The 25,168-nt window shown below is 38.3% G+C and overlaps 1 protein-coding gene across 5 annotated transcripts in view; it reads left to right on the top strand.

The window, feature by feature from the left end:
- Positions 1-25,168, top strand: part of TRAPPC9 (trafficking protein particle complex subunit 9) — a 450,102-nt gene that overhangs the window by 212,762 nt on the left and 212,172 nt on the right. For all 5 annotated transcript variants that reach the window (XM_050970901.1, XM_050970902.1, XM_018914195.3 and 2 more), the window contains one exon: positions 4,743-4,833. In XM_050970901.1, coding sequence (XP_050826858.1) covers positions 4,743-4,833 — 91 coding nt within the window. The remainder of the gene's footprint in view (positions 1-4,742; positions 4,834-25,168) is intronic.

The following is a 25,168-nucleotide window of genomic DNA, read 5'->3' as shown; positions in this document are numbered from 1 at the left end:
TGCTTGACAGCAAATTACTGATAACTCCTATTGAAATTCACTTTTCTGTGTCTATTCCACTTTTGATGACTTGATCATAAATATGAATCATCAGCTATGAGAGTATTACATCTTGTGGAACTTCTGTGCATCAGTAAAGGTTTCTTTAAATTTCTGTACTGCTTCTTATTGTTTGCAAAAATAACTATTATTTAAGACCCTAAATAACTGCTTATAATTAGTTTTAATATTAAAATTCCACAATAATAATCAAGCAGAAAGCTTAAAATATGGATAAGGCAACTGCTGTAAATAAAATGTGCAATTCATGCAGATTTATTTTTAATTAGTATAATTCTTATTTATGAGCATTTGCTATTTTTTATGATTATGTGCATTCTCCCACCTGCCTTTATTTGCAAAGGAGATATGTACTGAAAATAATTTCTTTTAGGATGCAAGATGTGGAGTGCTGTAGGGAGAAAAAACATGAGTAACTTCCAGAGAGAAGCCATTTTTTAAAACCAATTGTCTTTTTAAGCAGTAGGTTTTAGGTAACAGACTGTGTTCTAATTGTGAGTACCCAGCTACACATGAGGCAACCCAGAGAGTGTAAAAGACCAAAGTTTTCCCTGGGGAAATAACTGGTTCATTTGACTGTCATTAGGTTTTTGGTATGAAGCAGTTTATATCATATTCAATCTGTTGCTACAGAAACGTGAAATAAGGGTGTCAACTGTGAAAAATTAGGTTTTTAGGTTTGTTTTGGTTTTTTTTTTGTTTTGTTTTTTTTAAACAGCATCTGGTGGTTGTGTGTTTCTTAGCCCACTGGGGCTGATTTGATTGTGCAGATGAAAATATCTTGAGCTGTTAAATATGAACTGTTGTGCTGGAAGCTGGAAGTCAACTTTTTGAATCCTGGCAGATGCCTGTGTTGTTAATAACAAAGATTAACTTTAGGAAAGGAGGCCTGGGTCAGCAATGTGGCTCCAACAGAAGAGCAGGTTTGTGATGGCAGCGAGACCTCAGCAAAATGTGTGGAGATTTGGTTAAGTAGATAAATTCTGCAAGGTCAGACTTCACCTTGGCAGCCTGTACTCGTGTTTATCTGGGAAGTCTTTTTCAATGAATTTTAAATCCTGGATCTTACACTTGTGCCTTTTATCAGCTTTGACTTTGAGCTAAGAATAAAAGGGTATCTTGGCAACCCCTGTTCAACTCCTTTGCTTTCATTGACTTCTAAAGGCTTTGTCTTAGGCAAACTCTGGAGTTAAGCTTTTCTCTCTTGTTCCTTTTATATTTTCTTATTGTTTATTCTCGTCGCTTTTCATCTCCAAGGAAATGAGTTTGTTGCAAATTTCAGTTTTGTATTTGTCCTATAATGAACAATGTAATGTAATTGCCTGACAATGTAGTCATGAGACAGAGATCAGTGAGATGGAATTCCATGATCCAGATCCCTCTGTAGGTCCATCTGAACATATAATTTCTTTATGTGTTTATTCCTTTATGTTTTAACGAGTCCACTTTGGTTGTATGGCCCTCCTTTGCCCCCAGTCTCCTTACTGCTGCTTCATTCAATGATCTCAGTAGACAAATTCAATTTTTTTCATGAGTCAAATAATCCATGCATGGCCTAACCATTTAGATGCTACATTTTTATTTCACATAAAATTGTGAAAATTGAAATTTCTCATCAGTTCTACAATCCATGGCCATGTAGCTAAGATAAACTAATACATCCATTTGTTTGACAAATAAACAAATAAGACCCTGAAGCTCCAGATTAATCTACAAGGACACTCACTGAGCTATTTCTTGTCTATAGAATTCATTTTGCCACTGGATGACAATAAGCAGTGTGCTAAAAATGAGCTTGGTGCTTGTGACAGAATAAGGAAATTTATCTGAAAATTTGGGCTGTGAAAGCTTAAAGTACTTTTGGGTTATTACATATTTTTTTTCTCTGTTAATCAGTTTGTGCGTTTTTCTGGTGGCTTTTTTTTTTGTTTGCTTGTTTGTTGGTTTTATTATTTTATTTTTGTTGTTGTTTTTGTTGCTCCTCCCCTTTTTTTTTTTGGTTTGGGGTTTGTTTTCGGGGTTTTTTTAAACATTTTTTTGCTTTTGCAATAACTGCTCAGTTTGATTTCAAACTTCTTTTCTGAAATGTGTGAGCAAAAAAACCCCGATAGTATTGGAGAATGGTTCAGGCTGGAAGGGACCACAGTGGGGTCACCTGGTGTCACCTCCCTGCTCCAGCAGGGCCATCCCAGAGCACAGGCACAGGATTGTGTCCAGACAGTGCTGGAATAACCCCAGAGAGGGAGACCCCACACCCTCTCTGGGCAGTCTGGTCACTGCACAGGGAAGAAATGATTCCTGATTGTTGTCATTGTACTGCAAAGGTTCCACATTGCCAAAGGTTCCTGCCTCCTTGATGTTTCTCGTGGGCAGCTCCTCTAAGCACTGACTCTTCCTTCTTCTCCCAGCAGCCAGCTGACTCCAGCTCCCTCTTCTATTGTATCCCCCTACACCTGATGTCCAGGTGGAGCTTCCTGGGATCAGTTCCTGCCCATTCCTCCTGTCCCATTGCTGGGCACCTGAGCAGAGCCTGACTCTGCTCTGAGCCCTTCCTGCAGGCACTGACAGACAGGGCTGAGGTCCCCCCTCAGTTTTCTCTTTTTAAGGCTGTACATCCCCAGCTCCCGCAGCCTTTCCCTGCAAGAGAAATGCTCCAGTCCTTTCATTTTGCTGTCCTGCACTGGCTCTGCTCCAGGAGCTCCACATCTCTCCTGTCCTGAGGAGCCTGAATGGACACAGCACCCCAGATGTGCCTCACTGCCTCCTGTGGTTTTATGTTCCAGGAGGAATATTCTACCTCTGAATTCATGGGTCTGCTTTGGTAGCATTTACCAGCCATAAAGAAGGGAGAATCACCTGTTTTATAGTAATTTTATAGTGTTAGTTGAGACATTAAGCTTTCCATGAAGCTCTAAACAGTAAAAATTTGTGATATTCCAGGCAGCACCGTGAGTCTGTTGTAAGTAAATTACATTAAAGTTAGTTTAATGTTACAGTTAATGGCAGCCACTTTGTTTCAAAGCATCTTTTAAATACTGCCTTTTTATTAGTGTTTTCTCTCACTTACAGTCCTTAGATTAAAGAGATGATAACAGAATTATTTATCTGCTGTATCCGTGAAGTAATTCAAATTATTCTCTACCCTCTAGTGTGTTTTATGGAAATTATTGAGTTGTGCTGGTGTTCTGAGTCTCATTTTTCAGCAGCAGCACTATTCTAAGGTGATATTCTGCTGCCTTCAGTTTTCCAAATAGGTGCTTTTCTTTAATGGTGTTTACAGCTTTCAGACTCTCTGGGGTTTTTGAATTCTTTATTTGTGGTCTCCTTAGAAGAAAAAAAAAAATAAGGTGCTATTTATGACATTTTTCAGGGCATAATGAGAATATTTTAAAAAATAGTGGCAAGAATCCTGTGCTTGGTATTGATTTTCCTCTTCCATCATCTCTGAGCTTCTGAGTTTCAATCACTGTTAGATTTGTGCTTGTTCTGAGCTTTCAAGACTTTTCTTTAAATCTCCTGGAGACCCTGCAAGATTATGTCCTGTGGTAGAAATTAGTTATCTGCAGTGCTTGTTAATTTTAACTGCCACAGGTGAATCTATACTTCAGCAGTCAGATGCTGTGTGTCCATCTCCAGAGTTTACAGAAAAGGGACTGATCACATTTAGAAGCTGTTGATAAAAACTCAGATAATCTTTTATTTTTTGATGTATTTTTGAGGACCAGGGTTCCAGTACTTTCAGAGTAGTGGGTTGAAATCTTGATGAATCTCACTAGGAGCTCATTCCTTTATTACAGTGGGACACAAGATGCTGCTGACATCTGCATGTGCTTCCAAGCCCTATGAACTCAGTGCCTTTCTGCAGTCAGAGAATTAGAAAAAAGAAATCCAGTGCTCTTCCTGTTACAAATAAATGTTATCTTGATTGACTCATCACACAAAATTATTATTAATTTGTTTAAGTGTTTAATACTGGCTTTACATGACACTGGATATTGTCTATGCTTTTATTTTAGCACTTGTGTAACCTGTTTTGAAGCCCTTTTAAAGGAGATTCTTCTGTCCACAACAGTTTATTTCAGTGCTCTGCTGTCCTTAGAGTAAGAACAATTTCCTAATTTGTTCTCTTTTCAGTCTGGGCCTGTTTCTGAGCTCATGCAGGGTAGAAAGGGAAGCTTGGAGGTTCTGTGCCTGTGGCTCTGCTCTGATGTTTGCCCTCAGTGATGACACTGCCAGTGTCCAACATCCCATGGAACTGGCACCACGTCTGCAGTCAGGGATATGCTGGCAGGCATTTGTTCTGTTCTCTGTTGCCCTGTGAAATTTTATTCTGTTCTCTATTGCCCTATCAAATTTTAACCTCTTTGTTTTCAGATTGTTCCTGATTTATCATTCTGAATTCTCATCCTGCATAAAGGTTTTACATTTTTGCAGCTCCCAGACTTTTTTACCCTCGTGTTTTATTATGGTTCAAGTATATTTTACCTTTGCTTTAACCATCCTCAGTGGAATTAAATTTTTATTTTCAGAAGATATCAACTGCTGTACTTTTACTGTCGGTCAGTTTATGGGTTAATAAACCATATTAATGAATCTGCAGATTGCAGTTTTGATTTGCAATAATAAAAGTTGTGCATATCACATACTTTTTTCCTCTCTGATTTTCCTTAATTCCAATTTACCCTTCCTTGAAGCGTGAAGGGGAGGCGAGTGTGGAAGGGGTTCTTAATCAGCTGGTCCTGGAGCATCTGCAGTTGGCTCCTCTCCAGTGGGGTGAGTGCTGTCAAAATGGATTGATGATCTTTTATAGAGAATCTACTGGCTTGTATTTTTCAGCAGCATGAGAATGATAATGCTTTGATTTACTGACTGTGTGATAGTGGAGAATTTGATAGGAATTTTATTTTCCTTTAGCTGTTTTACTTCGCTGAAGATAAATGTAGAATTGATATCTGTTTTATTTTAAGTACCACTGTTGGTTGATAGTAAATAGGAAACCTGACTGTGCACTTTTTCCTGTAATTTTCAGTTCTAGTTGTCTTGTAGGAGAGGTGGCTGCTACTTAAACTTCCCCTTTTTCTTACAGTGTGTGTTTTTAAAGTAATTAATCTGATTTTTTTTCATATGAATGGTAATGTCCTTGTGATATATTTCTTATTATGTTCCAGACAATTGCATTACTAACTTTTGAGGTGCAGAAAATGTTTTTACTCTGGGTAGCACAGAAGAATTACTTGCCTTAATTTTCTATTTAGAATGATGTTCCCACAATGAAAAAGTGAATTAATTTAATTTTGGAGAGTCATAGTAATGCGCCTTCTGTCTGAGGTTCTCACCAAGGCTTGTTCAGAAGCTTTGGAACATGGGATGTTTCATCCCCAACACTTCCATGTGAGTTGCAACTTTACTTTCAGATAAAGTCCCTAGGTCATCAGCAAACTGCTGCCAAAGCTTTTGCTTTTAAAGCAAATTTAACTCTATGCTCCATATTTTAATACTTTGATGACCTAATGAGGAGCAACTTTAAGGAACAATGATCCATCACTATTGCCTGTGTTAATAATTAAAATTGAAGTGACCCCAAACTCCATTATTTGTGTTCTCTTAATTCTTTGGTCTTTTTCAAGCATGTTGATCACCCTCAATTCATGTGTTAAAACCTGTGAGCACTTGGTAGATGAGAAGATGAAAAATAAAGTAGTTTGTTGTATGTCCAACTTTAGCCATAACCAGCTACCTCTGAAATCAAGCTTACCTGGCCTCAGTTCTTCAGAGGATTTAAGGATTTGGCAGCATTTTTTGGTATGATTGGTGGGATTTGGCCATGATTGCCCTGGACCAGTAAAACCAGTGGTTTGTGTCAGGTGTGTGTTGTGAGATCAGCGGTCACTTCTTGGCTCTGCAGAGTGGCTTTGACCATCAGCAGGTTTGTAACCTGGGCTCTGTGGGGGAAAACCTTCCTTTGGCACTTCTGCATAAGACATCATCTGAAGGATGAAAAACGTGTTTTTCTTTTTTCCCCGTACCCTTGCTTTTCTTCCTTTTAATTATCTTTATGCCAAATTTCACTGTTTTCTTAGTAAAAGAAGCTTTTTGAATAATAGAATTGTGCCTGGCATTCCTGCCTGAATAGTGATCTTTGATGCACTGGCTGAAAAACATGAACATAGCACTGATTTACAATAAAATCTCCTGTGGAGTTGGTTATTTCTCATGCTGCTGATTAATTCACTTAAAGAGTCCCAGTTACTTGAGTTTTCAGCCAAAACTTTGATATTCTCTGCTTCATAGCTGCAAAATCCTTTGAAGCACAGTCTGTTGACTGATGGTGTTGTACATTTTAATTTTCTACACTGTGCAGAACAGGGAGAGGCAGATCCTGTGGGATACTGAATGCTTGGTTTGCCACCACTTACATATGGCATTTCCTAGTGGCAAGTTCAGTTTTGCAGAACTCTTCTTAACTTTCTTTGTTGAATTTTTTCCAGTCCTAAACTGCTAATGAATATTATCTATTTTGTATAACACACAAAGTGTGTCCATGTGGAAGCTGTAGTTTACTGCAGAGATTATTGAAAAGGACATTTTGGTTAAATGGCTGATTTTACTTGGAGACAAGAGCAAAAATTGAAAATTAAAGACAATGGAGACATTTTAGCTTCTTTTAGTTCACCATAATTTTGAATATTGAGCAGTTAAATCTTTGGTAGTGCTGTAGGCAGGTAACCCTACCTGCAGCTCCTGCAGTCCCTCCAGGCTCTGTGCCATGGCAATACAGGAGGATTTTTTCTGTAATAGTGTGTGGGATGCAGGAGGAATTAAGAGATTGTTATTGACTGGTAGGTGGGAGTAATAAGGAGCTGTTGAAATGTTTGGACAGCCAGGGGATGTGTGTGCCTTGTACAGGCCCTTAGACAATGTGACACACTCTCTTTTGGACTTAAATTCTCTTTCAGGGCCAGAATACATTTCCTATTCAATTCTTACAGGCATGGAAACATGTGAAGAGTTTAAAATACTGCAATATTGTAGCATCAGATGGATTTTTTTTTCCTTTTAATCATTACAGTGTTTGGATTTACAACCTGGCTTTGCTTTGAGTTTTGTTTTTCTGTGTGTTGACAATAACTTGTGTTTCAATATGAACTTTTTACCACTGGCCATCATTGTGACAGAGCCTTTGCATAAATTGGCTAAAAATTTGGCTTAGTTTTATGCAATAAAATTGATTCTATGATTATTCAAGGATTTTGCTGCACTGCTGGTCACATTGAAGGGTTTACTTTATTATAAGTGCTCACAGTGAAACATGAATGAATATTTAACATGGTTTTGATTAAAAAAATGACTGGCTCTTATTCAAATTTGTAGAAGCTGTACTCCAACACTCCTTTTAAAATTGGCATATTTAATTCATATAAGAGTTAATATTACATCTCTAGAATTATGAAAGCATATTGAAATGATTTTTCATGTAAATTTGACAATCCTGTCCTTTTTTCATTAAATACAAGGCAAAGAATAGAATCAAAAGTCGGTGACATTGAAGTTTTGGTCTGAGGGTAAGAAGTTACCTTTGAAATTTTTCATAGAGAGGGGAAAAAAGTGATCTGTAGTGCATAGTTTGTTTTGTAATTTAATGACTGGGGAAGGGAAAAGTATTGAAGACATGAGGAATCACAAAAAAAGAAAATACTTCAAAGGCTGGAGTGAGAGTTCTTAAGAGAGTTCTTAATGTGTTGTTAGAATTGATTTTAAGATTTAGGACATCTCTGCAAAATCAAGTTGTCTGTGAGGCAGGTGAGTAAATCACATGTAATTGAAAAGCATCATCTTGCTCAACACCAGCAGGTTCAGTGTTCTCTAAAATTTATGATGTATTTTCTTTTTACAGCTGGGCACCAAACCAAATGTAGGCATAGCTGTGGTTTTGAGGTGAATACATTAATACCATCAAATCAAGGAAGCAGAGCCTGCAGGGTGTAATGAGGAGAACCAAACCTCCTCAAAGGTCTGGGCCATGCTGGGGTTGGAAATGATCTGATGGAGTCATCTGTGGCTGCTGCCTGTGCAGGACTTCCCCAATCTTTATTTAATTTATGCCACTGACTTTGCAAGCAAGAAAAATCCCAGGACAGAACACTTCTCAGTTTTGATGGTGCTCTGCTGGTTTCCATAGCAAAATTATCCTGGGTACAAATGTGTGCACCAGATTTTATTGAACTTGAGGTAGAGTTTGAACTTGAACTGAGTTTGAAATTGGCTCCTGATTGACTCTGGAGCAGGCTGGGCTTGGGATATTCCTGCATTCAGTGAGAAGTTCCTCTGAAACAAGAGGCTCCTGATACTTTGAATGCTGTAAACAATTTTCACAAAAGAAACTTATTTTGAGTTCTCCTACATAAAGTGAAATAAACTTAACTTCCCTCACTGCCTACAAGCACCAGGTACAGAAATCTTTCCCTGATGACCCTCATGAGTATTAGAGGGAAGATTTATTGGAGTAAAATGGTTTAGGAATTTAGAACTGTAGACACTGAAAAGTGCTAGAGGTTTTAATATATCAAACAAATGCTTTTCTTTCTCCACAGCAACTACCCGAATAACTGAAAATCAATGATCATACATGAACTCTAATATTGCTAACAGTAGTGTTCCAAGAAACATGCATTTGTCAAGCTTCACTATGGAAAAAGTCCAGAAATAGATTTTGCTTCCATTCACTCTTTTATTTCATTCACTCATTTCATTTATTCTTCCCTTCTTCATAAAAAAAATGTGAATTTCAGTACAGTTTTAATGTTTTAGTGTACTTGGATGCCTTTTCACAATGCAGTGCATTTTATTTCCTAGTATGTGATGACAGGAGAACTGAAATCACTGCTGCTGGATGATGCTCAGGTCATAAATAAGAAAAGGGATGTGCAGTAGACAAAGTCTTGACTATTTACTTATTGGTAGAAAAAGCTGCACCCCTTGTTGTGTGCCTACAATAAATTCTGTGCCTACTGCAGCATGTAGGAATATTGTACTTAGAGAAAACTAACAAACTCAGAATTGAAGGTGGTGTTAAATTGTTCCTTAGAGGTAGCTGGAATCAATAGAAGATGTTGATTTAAAAGTCTTTTGAAATGGTTGATGAACATATGGTTCATGACAGCTTGTTTGGAAGTTCAGTCTGGTTGAGTTTCACAAAGCATCTTACGGAAGCATTGCTTTAAAAATAAATTATCTTAATTATTAACTGTATGTTTTAGAGAGCACCAAATCAAATCAGTTTTCACAGCTTTATGTTTTGTGGATATTAACACTAATTACTGAAGCTGCACACCAATTTTATTTTGTAGTTTCCAGCCTGACCCTAGACAATAATTAAATCTTGCTTTCCATAATTCATGTGATTAAGGGATTTCAGCAGTGTGAGATCACTGCATCCCAAATACACAGGAAAATATTTTGTAGTGTCTACCACACTACAAAGTGAGTAAATGATGCACCTCTAAGCTGTGTTTTGGATGTCCCCTGGACAATCTTGTCCCCATGGGCTTAGTTAAAATGAGCCAGATCTTTGCACACAGGACCATTATTCAGAGTTTGGTTTTAGCCAGGGCAGTCCTACAACGTTGCTGCTCCATATTTGAAATTCCAAGGCTGTCTTGGATATGTTTTCAAAGACTGAACTTAATGGGGAGCTGTAAGGAAGTAGTTTTACTTTCTCTTTTAATAAACAAACCCCTCCCAGGCCCTAGACAAGATGATTTGTGTTATATAGACACAGACTTGGAAATGCAAAGAAATCAGCAGGGTATATAAGGGCCTGCCCTTGAAATAAATAGTGAATGTTACTGTGTTTGTTCACCAAACTAAACTATTCTACAATTATTTCTATTTTAGCATTACAGTAGTCTGGCCATTGTCATCATTGGAAAGATGAACCAAGAGCATTAGCCAGGAAATCTCAAGAATAAGGTGTCTGTAAGGTAGAAAATCACAGTCTGATTCACAGGACAACCAAAACTGAGAAACAGTCTGGTGATAAATGGATTTTGCAAGGTAACCGACCTTTCTCATCCATTTAGAAAAATCTTCAGGTTTTTTATTTTTATTTTTAGGATCCAAGAGAGGTGGGAACACTTCCATATCTTAGCAGCTTGTGTGCAGGCTGTTTTGGAGGGTATTTTGGCAATGCCAAGCAAGCAACATGCTTTAGTTCTTGGGAAGTGTTGAGGGACTGGGGTAGTACTCAGAAAAAAGGGACTGACATGATGAAACTGGGGCACCTGGCACAGGAATAATGGTCTCTCATGTCAAAACACACTGCTGTGTGATGTGTTTTGAAGCAGCTGTTCTTTCTGATCCCTACCAAAGCTTTGGTTACTCAAATTGAAAAGAAGAACTCACACAGAAAAGGTTTCAGATACAACCAGATCAGTAGTGATTTCAAGGGAAAGATGCTAAGAATAAATAGAGCACCCTGAAGTGAAAATAAATCACCAAACCTCTTATGGAATGGCCTGAGAGAGGTTGTGTGAGTGCCAGTGGTTACTGCATATCAGATTTCTGAAGGAAATGGCAGCTGGAGCTTCAGGTCCAGCACTTCTAACAAAGCAATAAGACTAGGAGGGAAAATGGGGCACTAAATACTAATGGAGAAGTCCAAGTAGTGGTCCAGGATCATCCACAGGTATTCTGGGCAACCTGTTCCACTGTCTCACCACCCTCATTGCAAAGAGCTCTTTCCTTAAGACCAGTCTAAACCTGCTATCTTCAGTTTAAAACCCTTTCCCCTCATCCTGCCACTGCAGGTCTTGGTCAAAAGTCTCCCTCTGTATTTCTGCAATATTTCAGTAATCTCAAAAACCAAATGCCATTAATGAAATGGATGAAATGTAGTTCAAAAAAGGTGTTTATCTGTTCTGAGAGAAATAACTCAGAAATCTGCTACAAGTTCAGCTGTCTGAAGTGGCTGGAAATTATTTAATTGGGTGTTACTCTGAGCTACCAGAGTAATTCAGCTGTGAGGAAAGGTGTATGTGACATTTGTCCAAAGCTCTAATGAAAAGAGCTCAAACCAAACCAGAACAAGAAAATGTAAAGCCTTGGAGGTGATCTAGGAATGAAGACTATTAGCAAGTTTATAATATAAAGATATTACACTGAATAAAATTCTCCAAAGCTGAGAAAATCTGGTGAGTGAGTTGTGTTCACTATTTAGATCTACAGTCTGCTTGCTTTGAGTTGCAGTATCTCTGAGATGCAGGTTTTTTAATTAGAAAAATCAAGAGTTGACTGTTCTCCAGGAATCCATCAGGAGAGCAGAGAAATTGCTGAAGTAGGGCAACTTTTGGCATGGGAGCAGAGATGGTTTTCGGCACAATGTTAAGGGTTTTAGAACATTCCAGTAGAGATACTGGTGGAGAAGAAAGTACCAAAAAATGGTGTTTAATCAGTAAAAAAAGAGAAAATGAAACAGAACATTGTGGAAGAAGGAAAATTAACTCATTCAAGCTTGATCAGGCCTAATGTGCCTAATACTTTTTTTTTTTTGTGTTGAGTGACTATGTTCAATATTTAATTTAGAAAACCATTATATTTTTAAAAGAAAAAAAAAAGAGCAGCCCTGCCTTATTTACTTCTTTATAGGAGTATTCCTCATGACATTTCAGTTAAGCCATAATAGGTGACTGAGAAACACCATAATGATGATAAATTGTCATGCAGTTATGCAAGGTACTTCATTTTCTAGGTATTGTTAGAAGTAAATTGAATAATAGATTAAATGAACATCCAAATTAAAAAATGAAAAGCTACTGTATTAATTATGACAATGGGTTACATGTTGAAAAAGAACTGTGTGAAGATAATTGTAAGGAAGAAGATTGAAAAGACAAAAAAGCTGTCTTGTAAGGTAGTTGGTGAAAAAATATCAGTGAATCTGCAGGGAAATAGATTTCTATAACTTTGATGAACATAGAAAATACCATTTGAATAAAAATTTAGAAAAAAAATATGTTTCAGCTTGTTGACAACTTAAAAAAAATGGAAATTAGATCAGAAGATGTATGTATTAACAAGAGAAGCAAGAAAAATGCTTTGATCAGGTAAGATTTTAATTGTCCAACAATTAAACAAATTGTATAGTTAAGTGAGTAGAGAATGAGAAATGGAGAATATGGTAATGTAGTGGAGGACTGCTCTGGACAGCCTGGGTAGGTTGGGTTTTACATGAGATTGATTTGGGGCAGTAAACAGGAGGGGAGGCCTCAGTCCAGAGGCTGACACTGAGCTTTCCTTCTCTGGCTGCTGACACTTCTCAGCTTTGGTTTTATTTCCCTAAAAAAGCCAATGCACATGCTTGGGACTGAAAGCCAGGAATGCTGTAAATGAAAGCAGCTGCCTCACTGGCCATGCTGGGCTTGGGATCAGGCCCTTTTTCACCAGCAAAATTTGACATTTGACTGCACCATGGCATCTTCTGGGTAGAAGTGCTCATGTACTCTGCTGCAGTTTGAAGTTTGTACTTAATCAAGATAAATTGAACATTTCCCTTTGATTTTGTTCTACTAAAAGCAAATTTTCCCAAGTATTTCCAAGAGTTCTTCCCCCACCTCAGGTATTTTGACTCATTGGTTAAGGCCAGTGTGACCTTCCATCAGCAGAAGTTCTCCAGATGTTTTGAGGAGAGGGAAGTTGGCTTCGTTTTCATTGCTCATTCTGAAGTAGTCCTTTACTTCATCAAGGAAGCAGAAGTGAATTACCAACTGCAAAGACCATAAATCCAGCTCAGTAAGCCTTGTAATTCTGAAATTAATGGCTTCCAACTGTCAAAACCTCAGCAGCACAGAGATCAGAGCAGACAGATTTGTATGAAGAAACATATGCTTTGACTGAAGTGCTCTCTTTCATGTCCTCTCATTTTCTCCTTTTCAGTCTCTCTCAAGTTTGACATCTAGCTGTCTATTTTTTAGCATATGAGATTTTTTTTTCCTCCATTTTGTGATTTTTCTCAGCCTATTGCATCTCCCCGTTGTCCCTTTCGTAAAACAATATGAGAACTAGATATTGCTTATGTTTTTTATTTTCTATTCCTGACCTGTGGATTAAGAAACTTAATAAATTTAATTAAAATAATACAATTTAATTTCATTTCTTTAATTTGAATAATGAATTGATTTGATTTTACAAAAGGAGCCAGTGAAACACAAAATATTTTCTGAGCTTTAATTGTGTGTATTTTTTCATAGTGTGTGCTCAATAGGGAACTTGGACTTTTTATACAATGTCTGTTTCCTTACTAAGCATAAATTCAGGGTCACTTTAGTAACATTTCTCATTACCTGTGGACACATTAGAAGAAGTAACAGAGGGAGAAGAGACATTTTTTCCATCTCAGAATATGAAAGGGAAGCTGAGCAAATGCATTCTGTAGGATGGCTTTGTACAAAAGGACTTTTGTCAAATGATACTCGAGTTGGTTTTTATTACTCATTGCATTTTGCTTAGTGTCATATGAAGTTGTGGCTCAATAATATCAGACACATACAGAACTGTTACAGAATTTCTGTATCAAGGCCAGACACAGGAGATGAAATAAGGAAGAGTCAATTAAAAATGTTAGTTGGATATAGAAAGGGTAAAATTGCTCAACAGTGTTTGGAATTACACAGAGAAGTAATTGGTTGCTTCATGTGAAAACTTCAGGAAAGAAAGAAAAGGCAGCAGGAGTAATCCTCAATAATTAAAAGAAGTGTCAGAGATAATTACATTTCTGTGCATTGATAAAGAGTCAACTGTCAGTTTTCTGAGTGAAAGATAGGGTTGAGTTGTTGAAGTCAAAGGAAAAACCCAGATATTAAAAGTTTTGGAGCCCATAAATCAGAAAACTGAGAGCAGAATCAGGTGCACCAGCCTCGGATGGTTCTGGTGGGAAGCCTTCCATCAGTGCTCCCACCTGTGGGACATTTAGTAAATTTGTTTTAGCAGGACATGAAGCCTCAGAGCTGCTTTGAGGCTGCTCACAAGCTGCAGATTTCAGCTGGAGATTTCACCTGCCAGGGTGTAGTCAGCAGCCCAGACCTGGCAGGGCTTCTTGGCTGGGACTTGGCCTTCCTCAGAGCTCAGGCTGAGTAAACTTTGCACCTCTGCATTGGGCCACATGGAACCTTTCTCTGAAATGAGACATATTTATAGCTCCTTCATTGTGCCCAGTAATTGAGGCCCAGGCATAAATCCCCCAAAAGAGGAGCTGACCCCACATGGTTTGGTGTCACACTGTCCTGCACACTGAGCTCCTTCGTGGTGCTTAGCTCCCAACAACTGCATCACTTCTCTTCTCCCATAACTGCATCACTTCCAGGAAGAACACATCCAGGTTTATCTCACTAACCAAACAGCCAAAAAGCAGTTGTGAAGCACAGAAAATAAAAGCCAGTGAGAAGTGTAATCTCAGATCTGAGGTTGGGATGGAAATAAGGTCAGTGAGAAGCTGTCAGTTGGAGTGAGCAACCTGAACTTTTGCCTGTTAGAGTCAAAATGACCTCTTCTGTTTTCCTAGCAGCTATAATTTTGTATGTATTTTTGCTGGATCAATGAGTGAGTTTCTGAACATCTGTTCCTGATGAAGGTATTAATCAGCAGTGTACTCACCATTCCCTAATTATGAACTGTTTTTGTCAAACATTTCAGCTCTGTTTGAAGGAGATGATTTCTGCTCATGGGTACTCAGTAGATTGTGCTTTGTCTGCATATTGCTTTAAATTAATCTCATAACATGAAATATACATCTTCATGCTATTTAATTCAGTAGACTGCAGAAGGTGTCTCAATATAATTTTGTTTGGAGAGCCTTTTGTAAACTTATTGAGCTCTGTCTGAGATCCTTACTGCAAATAGGAATTTCAAGATTAAATTTATTTGTGACTCATTTCCAGCTCTTTTGTTCTCATGTCAATATTGTTCTTTAGTTGAAATAGCTTTTCTCAGTCTCTTCTGTTTGCCTTTTATCACTCTTGCTCTTTCTTTTGTGCATCTCAAGGCAGCAGTCAGGACTAACTCAGTCTCTTTGATAGCAGAGGGTTTGGGTGGTTTTTTTTTATTTCTCACCCCACAATTATCTCAGTAGCCTTTGTCTGTGTCCGGTGTAAAGCGTGGTTTTTGTTTTCTTAGATCTGCTTGACAAGCTTAGATCTTCAGGAGCATTATTCCTGACACGGATCTTTAATGATCCACCTTGAAGTGAATCTGTGCTATCATTTCCAAGGCTCTCTATGTCCTTCTTTAACCACCAAGTTATAGTGAATATTTAGTATTTCACAGAACTTGATGTAAGCTGTTGAAACCAGCACTGCCTGTCTCACAAGCAGGAGTTTGAAACAGGCAGAGATGGAGTAAATCCAGCTTGTTAAACCTTCTGGCTCATACCAAAGTTTATGAATAAGACCAATGTGAGAGTTGTTGGTGCCTGGCTACAGCACAGTGTTTGACAAATTGCTGCTGTGTTTCTCTAGTGTGTCTCTAGTAAGATCTTGAATGTTTAAGATGGATAATAATGTAGTCACTTTGATTAAATACAGAATAATTAAAGCACCAAAATCATTAGAAGTTAATTTTGATTAAATTTCAAGTTTCAAGTACTCAGCACCATGACCAATAGTGTAATAAAACAGTGTCAGCCTTACAGGCTGGAAATTTAACAGTTGTTAGCAGCCCCAGATGTGCAAGTGAATTTCAAGTTTATGTTCGTTTTCCTTACACAGTAACTGCATTTTTGGGAAGGTTTTAGTGCGGTTCCTTGGAGTCTTTAATACTGAGAAATCTCTGTAGAACAAATAGATGCTACACAAAGGTAAGAAAAAATCTGGAATGACAAAAGACACAGAATGACAAAGAGGCAATACAGGATTGTTTGCTTGTGAGGAATTGTTTTGGCTTTGTGGCTGTCACAGTACCTGGTTTTGTACCTCTGAGAATGCTGTGCATGAAACAGACAAGTAAAAATGAGCAGAAGGGAGCAGGAGTGTGACATGAAGTGATACACATCTGATAGGGGAGGCAGCTCTAATAGAGGTTGGCACTGATAATCTCCAAGCTGTTCTTCAAAAGGCACGGTGGCAGACAATGAAACTCTTCTGCTGTTTTGAGAGGGTAAAACAAATCCAGCCACTTGTTCATCATGCAGAATTAACCTTCACAAACCCTTCTGTTAGTGTAAGAAATCATTTCTTAGGCCATGTATTGAGTGAAATCACCAACAACTCTGATATATGGCATGGCATCATTCTTAATCCTTCTCGTTCTCCTTCAAAATGTCTTTTGTATTCCTCTGGTGCTGGCAACTTGGTAATAATCCAGTCATTTTACCTAATTTATGTAAAATACCACAGATGGTATTTACCTCTGTCATTCAACTGGAGTTTCAGACTGTGGAGCTGTTTGTTTGCCAAAGTGCCATAATAATCAGCAAACCTTAAGTTCAGATGGATATTTTGATGGTATGAACTCAGCAGAAAATTGTTTCATGTCTAAATTTAAAGGGGAAGGGACAAAATGTTGCAGAAAACCAGAGATGTCATTTAACCCCGGAACTGCATTTTATTCAGATTTTGTGGCCTGTAGGTTCTAAAACATGGCTCCTCAGAGCTTTTGAAGCAGGCTGGCTGTGTCATCAGTTCTCTCACATTATAGTTTACTCCTCTAGTTAGAACCCCTCTGAATTCTGTGTGGACTGGGGACATTTCTCAGTGGCACAGGTTCCAAATGTGACCCTCGCCTGTTCAGTTATTGTCTTTGTTCCCAGAAGTTCATGCTAAGAGCATTCAGATTTACTCCCAATATACCATTAGGTAATACTGTTGGATGGTATTATTTGTACATAAACTTGCAGCAGGTGAGTTTTTGAACCACTTTTGAGAAGAAGCTTTAAACTGAAATAATATAGTGATGACTCCTGTGCCTTTCCAGTCAGGTAAAAATCTAGAAAGGAGGCTGTGTGAAGATGTTTTCTGAGATAACACTGATGAAACAGGAGATGCATGTGCAGCTTCAAATATTTCCAGTGCTAAGAATTTCTACTGGCCCTGAGCTTTTCACTAGAAATGAAATTTGTGTACATGGTATGTGCCAATTAATACCACATTGCAACCACCTTTATAAGCAGTGATTATCCAGTCTTTAATTTTATTACTTCATATTCTGATGGCAAACTGAATTTGTTAAAGTTTGCAAACACAGGAATAAACACAAGTAAATCTTCTACTCCGTAAAATTTCACTTATCTGTGATAATGGCCAGGAGAAAAGTCATTGGGGATTTTTTCTGTTTTGAAACAGGGATTAAAATGAATCCAAGCTATCTTATTATTCATTAGGTATCTTACTTGTGCTCCATTACAAATAATAAATGATATGATGGGAAGACTCATTGCTGTTAGTGAAATTTGAATAGTAAATAGCGAGTAAATAGATACAAATAAAAACTGAGCTATGATCAGCATAAAATGTCTTGAAATGTATGGTTAAAATCAGGACTGGATACCTTCTGCTGCCTAAAAATGAAAGTTACCAAGATCTACCTGGAGAGCTGTTTCCTGATTTTTTCCATTCTCATACTCCATTCAAACTGGATGTAATTGCCAAGACTAGAGAACATCAAACATCCCTTTTCTTCACCCCTGAAAATGGGGGATTTTTGAATGTACAGATAAATTCATTCTGTAAGATCCCTAAATGTCAGAAATAGCTGCAGACTTCTTTCTTCATATTTTATATATATATATATATATATATATATATATATATAATCCAGTCAGGACATTATGAAGAGATTCAAATCCCAGCTCGGATCCCCTCCCCATTTTTGGAGTGGCATCTCTTAGAATTTTGTGGGAAATCCTGGGAAGTCAGAAGAATGGTTCTGTCAGTAGAAATACATTTTTCTTTCTCCTCTGCCCCCATCCTCTCCTTTTCAGTCTCCTGCATCTGGAGGTCTCTCACTGAAGAGAAATCATGTTTGTGATTTGGAAGAAGTGTGGATTAAAATATTGTAGGCACTGTGTTGGATGCCTGAAAGCACCAACGACACAAGGAAATTTATACTCTGCTAATTGTTGAAAAATATGAGGCCTTGATTGGTATGCAATTAGAAGTGTAACATTCTGTTAAACATATCACACAGCATATGGCATGTTAGTAGCAAATCCTCTAATTTAAAATGAAAAAAAGGATTCAGTTCTGCCTATTAGCAATTTTTGCAGGCAATCAAAATTTCCCATTTGTCTAAATGTCAGAGGGGGAAAAGCCATCCTTAGTTATTTTGGTAATCTAAATTTGGTTTATGTTTGATAAAATTTCTGTTCTCTCAAAGTAAACAAATATAAAAGAGGAAAACCCAGAATATAGTTAAATGTGCAATTGCTTTCAAGTACTCAGATCTGTGGCTTTTATTTAAAAAAAAACATAAAAATTACCACATCTGCTTTAATTCAAACAAATTAAAAGTACTGAAGCAGGACCATATTTTCAGAACCTTAGAACAAAGAATCAAAGACCCATGAATGGACTTCATTGATAGGCAATCAGATGGTGCACTGGTTTGTCAATTAAAAATATAGAATGGCTCCATAGACAGATGTTCCTGTCCTTAAGATCCTCAGTGGGTTGAAGGCTTGATATTCAGTAAATATCTTCCAATCACCTTCTGTCTGGTGGATGTTTTGGGATAAGGTGTTCAACACCCATGGAGGTGCTCCAAGAAATAGCCTTTATTTGAGGCTGAAGTCTTGCTTGGGTGGGCCCAGGACTGGGCAGTGCTTGGAGCATGCAGTGGCCCATTTGTGAGCATTGGCTGCTGTGGCTCATGGAGAGGTGGCTCTGCAGGCCAGGCTGAGATGGGAGCAAATGAACTGCACCTGGGAATGGGATAGATTCCTTTTACCTGTGGATATGCAAAGTTACTGCATATCTTCAAATACAATCAGTCTCAGAGAGATTCAATTTCCTTGGCTGACTGCTCTTTCTCCACCATTTGTATCAGTGAAATTTAAAATCTCTGAATGCTTCAGACACATTTTTGTGAACAGAATATTTGACAAGTTTGCCTGTTTCTAATATTTGTAGATGGTCGATTTATCTCACATTTGGCAAGTAATGTTTGTCTTTTTCCTGGAAGCTTCAGACTTCCTGGTCAGCATTTTACTCTTGCCATGTTGGGATAACTCATCACTTAAAAAATGGGCCTTATTTCAGCTTTAATAACATTTTGTATTCAGTCTTCTTCCCATGGCTGGGGCATCACTAATGGTATTTGCCAGTGTATCTCAAAGTAACCCCTAAAGCTGGCTTTGTCAAGTGTTTACCCTGCCATGACAAGAGGGATTCCCATTCTGTTGCTCACCTTGTCTTCCCTGCCTCTGTCACCCTCCTGCTTCAGTCCCCAAGTGTGGCACCTGCTGCAGCACAGGCGAGCCACAGCCCAGCCCTGGGGGAATTTTATCCCTGTCTGAAGCCAAGCAGGAATGGGAATTTTTCTGCTCTAGCAGAGAACTGATCATTTGTTATGCTCAAGCACTGACATCAGTTTTGTTGTGGCTTTGTGCTCCATTTTGACATTGCATTATGCAGTCAATTTGGCATCGGACTGGAGAAAGCGAGAATAGCAGAAAGCTGATTCCTCAAATTATTAATTTTATATCAAAATCAGCCCTCCACAATGTTGCCTGGAAGTGGGGGAGGGGTTTCTTTTTCATTCCGTTTTACTCACCAAATTACACAGTTACTTCATAAACCTTAAAATCAAGTAAATTTAAAATCAGCCTGTGCTGCAGAGCCTGAGGTTTGGTATTGACTGCTCCTGTTGTGTGTTGTAGTCACTAATCCTTTTAATGAAGAGCTTTTAGCATTGAAGAGATTCTATTTTTAGCAAAGCCATTAGAGCATAAAGCTCCTCATTGCTATTCTGCAGCAGGGAGCTGTAATGTTTGTCAGTGGAGAAAAGCTATTTTTAGGTGCAGCATTGAAAAGCAAGGCTGAAAGGTCAAGAATCCTCAGGGGGATTTGTTCTGCTACATCAGTGCTATCACACAGCTGCTGTTTACTCTCTTCTCGTGCCTCAGTAATAAGAAGATATTTTTATTGTGACACTGAAGGTATAAAGCATCAAAAGGATTTTGTGCATGAAATGAAGGCTTGGGGAGTGATGTATCCAATCACATTAAATGTTCTGCTTCTTAGGAGGATGATTTTATTTTCCCAAAGACTGTCTCAATACCTATTCTTCAAAAGATTCATTCTAGGAAAGTTGGGATTTTAATTTTTTTTTACTTTTTTTTTTTTTAATTAAAGGAGATAAGACCTAATGTGAGCAAAAGACAATCTCCCAAAATAGTGAAGGATTTCAGGCACACACTTTTCTGCCTGACATCTACACCATTCATTTTTCTAGCAGTGCAGTGCATGAACGGGAGGCATAAAATCAGTGTGGAGTTTGCCATAGGAGAAAGAGCCTGGACATTTCTGTGGGTGATTTCAGGAGCAGAGCTGTGGGTGGTGGGTGATTAAATCTGGCACAGGACAGTTTGTAGCACCCTGGGTGAGTACTCAGGGAGCATAAAAAGATCATGTGGTCCTATTGAAACAAGATATGATAGCTGATATGTGAAAGAGAGAAGGGAGAAGGGGGGGGGAAGCATAATTATAGGAATAAAGTCTGCATATATTAGTTAAGTCTACAGTGTGGAGGCTTCAGAGGGTTTTCTAATATCTTTATATAAAAATCAGGGGGAAGAGAGATTAATTGCCACATTGAGAAAATTAGGGTTGTATGATCAAAGGGAAGGCAGAAAAGAAATGGCCTGTTGACAGATGGCTTATAAAAATGAAAAGATTTTTCTGAGGATGAGTTTGGAGGTTTTTGCTGCTTGGGGAGACACAGGCACTGTAATCATATTTTAATAATAATAAGCTGCTATGTAACCCTTTTTATTCACCAAACATGTAGCATAGGAAAAGTGTGAGTACAATAATACACTGATGGGTACACTTTCTTCTCAGGGTATAATGAAATTAATTGTACTGCTCTGAGAATTTATTCAAGGTCTTGCTGCTGAAGGTTCCTATCTTCTGACACATGGAGTCCATTATCCCATACCTTTTTAAAACAGTTTCTTTCATATCAGGAAATTATTTTAATTCTACTCTTTCTGTATACCCAAACCAGTTTTTAACACCATCTTTCCCAAGTTTTCTGTATGTGCAGTATTTGGCTAAATCCCTGTGGTTGTAACTGATAAATTGTTCCCTCTGCAAGAATTGTGCCCGGCAGCAGAGAGTGAGCACACATTTACAGGCAGCTCCTGTCCTCACTACATAAATAAACCAAAAAATTGAAAGATTTTAAAAAAAGAATTGGGAAAACTGAAGGGATTTCAATTCTACTTTTTTTTTTTTCATAATGGAATGAGATTTAGGTAAATGGACATTGGCTGAAGGGAAAGACAGAGGAAGGAGGGTATAGCTTTGTGAAAAGACAAGGCAGTAATGGGTTGTTCCTATCAAAACTGCCAGATGTTGCTTAGTCACATTATCTCTCATTTCTCACTCTTATGTGAAAGAAACTCAGGTGTTCCTGGCTCTGTCACTTCATGGCACAGTGACTCAATTCAACTCACTAGAGCAGCAGGAAAAAACAAACCAAAACCAAACCAGAAGAGAAGAATAGCTTCTGGTTTTGGGTGGGATGAGGCTGAGAGGTTGAGTCCTGCACCCCTGGGCCGGGCACAGAGCAGGGCAGGGGGCAGCTCTTAATTCAGCTGCTAATTCAGCTTTACCATCATGTGGAACAGGAGCCACTTTGGAACAGGGACCACAGGTGGAGAGAGGCTCATTTGGACTACAAAAGGAATCAGCAGAGAACATGATAAAAAAATGACATAAACTCATAATCCATGATAATAACTGCAGATTAATCAATTATTTTTTATGGCTTTCACATCTATTACAGCTTCATATGTTTGTACCTTTCACAGCCCAGGTGTTGTGGGGAAAGAAAGTTAGTTCTAGGTCACAGACTAGTGACCTAGAATAGAATAAAAGTGTTTATTTTCTGTGAAAATGCTCTATACCAGCTCTAGCTGGTAGAGTGTTGCTGTATGTGAGTCCTCCACCCCTCTAGTTAATCTTGATTCTTTTTGTACTCATTAGTCCTGAGCAATCCCATGTTTGCAATCTTTCTTGCTTTCTTAGGCTATTTCAGTCCTGTTAGGGCTTAGACTGGCTGGAATTACTTTAGGGGTTGTGTCTTTGTTGAAATTTTACAATCACTATGACATCCTTTTCTTTTTCTTCCAGAGTTGCTGTTTTCACAGTTATCTGTTCACATACCACCCAATTTGCTTTATTAGACAAACATTTCTGAGACAGAGGGATTTAAAAAAACTTTTGTTTTGTTTTTCTTTTTTGTTTTGTTTTGGTGGAGTTTTTTGGGGTTTTTTTTGTTTTTTTTCCCTTACCATTGGTGGTTTTTGTTAGTAAAACCAAAGAAAGGTCTTTTGGAGTCCAGTGGGCAAATGCTTCTGCTTGGTTGTGCCTTGGCCTGAAACTGAAGGCTGGGAAATTTGGTATCTACTGACACTCAATATTTGCTGTAAATTTGTAAAATTCAATGCAAGTCAGCTGCTAAAACACTTTGTAATCATTAAATTCTCCCTTGAATTTCTTCCTTGTGTAGAGATAGGTTGAAGATAATCCCAGAGTAAAGACATTCCAGCCTGTATTGACACAGAGTCAATGGACATGCAGCAGTTGGCAGTTGTCTTTTACTGGTTTCATACTTTAAAAACATAATTTTTGTGAGAGAGTGGAAATGTCAAAGCTGTGTCTGTAGTGAAGACAAGAATACTTGCCTATAATTACTGCTCTCTGAATGATTTTATTTTTCTGGGGGTGGTTTTCTCTGTTCTCCTTTCTTCTTTATCTGAGACTTGTATACTCTTGTCTTCATTTGTTTGTTAACCAAGGGGAATTTGTATCTTCTTACTGTCATGTTTTGAGATTTATGTGATTGCCTCTAATTTGGAACTTGGCAAACCTTATGAAATATGGAAATGATATAGTTCTGACCTGATATACCTACCTTGCATCTTGCAGCAATGCTCTTGGCATGTTTGATGGCCCTGCAAGTCCCTTTATTTGCAGTCTGTCATCACAAAATGGATTTGGCTCCTGGTTACTCTATAAAAGGATTAATGATTCCTGACACAGCTGAAGTTCCAGTTTAGGCTTCTCAGTTTAAATATCATTGCAACATCTGAACCATCAGGGATAGTTATTAGAGACAGACTGAGTTGTTTCAGGAGGTGTGGGGAGCGTGCAAAGCTGTGTGTGTACATCTGAGGGTGTCATCTTTTCACTTCACTTTATTGGCTGTAACAGAGCAGTGTCTGGAGAGTTCAGTTTATCTATCTGAGTCAATCTGTGGCTTCAGTTTATTGTATATACCCAGCCTATGCTGCAGATCCAGTTCAAATTAAAACCAAGTGCAAGGTCTTGGCACTTCCCTGCCATCTGAAGCAGCAGTTGTTTGATGGTGGCAGTGTTGGGAACACTTTTGCAAAGAAGGCTGCAGGCAGTGGTTAACATTTGAATTGTCCTGTCCTTTAAATTTGCTCATTTTGGGAGTCTTGTCAATGCTAATGCTGTCTCCCTCATGCAAAGCCAGGATGACTTGTGATTCCAGTCCTATTTGTTAAGTGAATGTATTTCATTTGCAGCTAATGACTTGCTGCTGGTGGATGGTAAGTGCTGATGTGTTTTATTGTCTGTTTAAAGCTCTCATGAATCTCTGGAAGAGTCTTTAGATTCATTTCTGCTGTGGTTTCCAGCTCGTGGTTGGGTGTCATTCAAGATTTGTAAGGAATTAAGAGCTGTAAGGTTGTCTTGTCTGACTGCAGCTCTCTCTATGTGGCATTTCAGCATTTGGGATCCAATGCAATTCACGTTGACAAAATCTAAATTGGGATGCTGAAAGGGTAGAGCACTCTGGAAATTGACTTTGTTGTTCTTGTTGTCAATTAAATGAGTAAGTCTCAGAGTAAAATCTTCCTCTTTGTTCAGGATTCTCACTTGTGTGCCATTGACATGCTGGAAATGCAGATAAGATGTGATAAAAGGTGCTGTTACTATTGCCTGCCCACAGATGGAATTTGTTTGCTGCACAAATACACCTACAGGCTTGTTCCATGCAGAGGTCTAAGCAGCTACACAGAAATATATACTGGCTTTGTTAATTCACAGAATTCTTCTGTGTTGTGTTCAAGAAAAATATAGATAAATAAGCCAAGACTTCATTAGGGAGATCTATGTTTCTGCCAAATTGTATTTCAGTAGGCCAACAAAATTCCTTTCAAAACATTCCTTGACACTTCTGAAGGGAATACCTGTGACTTCTAACATAATCAATCTGTTCCTAGGTAGTAAAAGTTGAAGATTAAAGGATAATTTTGTCTTTTCACCCAATAACTCTGGGCCTCAGAGCTGTACAGTGAATAATTCAAGCAGGATTTTAAGAACATGGAGGGAGAATGTTGGTATGTGTGGGGAAGCACAGCCTGTGAAGATGTCTAATTTGGACATCATGTTTGGCATCTAAGAACAAAGTGAAAAGTGAAATATGAGCTAGAAACATGGGACATGACTCTGAGCAAATAGCATCTTTGAGAGGTCCGGTGTCTAACTAGTTCCCAAAACAAAAAAAAAAGGTTGCAAAATTCTCCTGCAGAACTGCTGGAACTCCTGGTTCCTGCTGTGCCTTTCTGAAGAAATGTCATTATCAGCCTCTGCTACTGCATTGCTCACCAAGGCTCCAGTGGAATTTTGATAAAATAAATGAGCAACTCTGTTTAACTGCAGAAGCAAATTCCATCTCCTCCATTTTATCTGGTTGCTTTCCTGAACTCCCTCTCCCACGTCAGTTTTCCAACTCAGCTTGTTGGAGATGCTCTACAGCATCTCCATCAGTTTTTTGGGCTTGTGTGGTTCTCCTGAACTGGCAGAGCTCAAGTCTTTCTGTTCCCCTTCTCCCAGGATTTGTGGGGTGATGTGGAAGATCTCATCCCTTC

This window comes from Serinus canaria, chromosome 2, assembly GCF_022539315.1.
Source record: "Serinus canaria isolate serCan28SL12 chromosome 2, serCan2020, whole genome shotgun sequence".
In the NCBI taxonomy this organism is placed as follows: Eukaryota; Metazoa; Chordata; class Aves; order Passeriformes; family Fringillidae; genus Serinus; species Serinus canaria.
The sequence above is the reverse complement of the archived record's forward strand: the minus strand, read 5'-3'. Positions and strand labels throughout refer to the sequence as shown.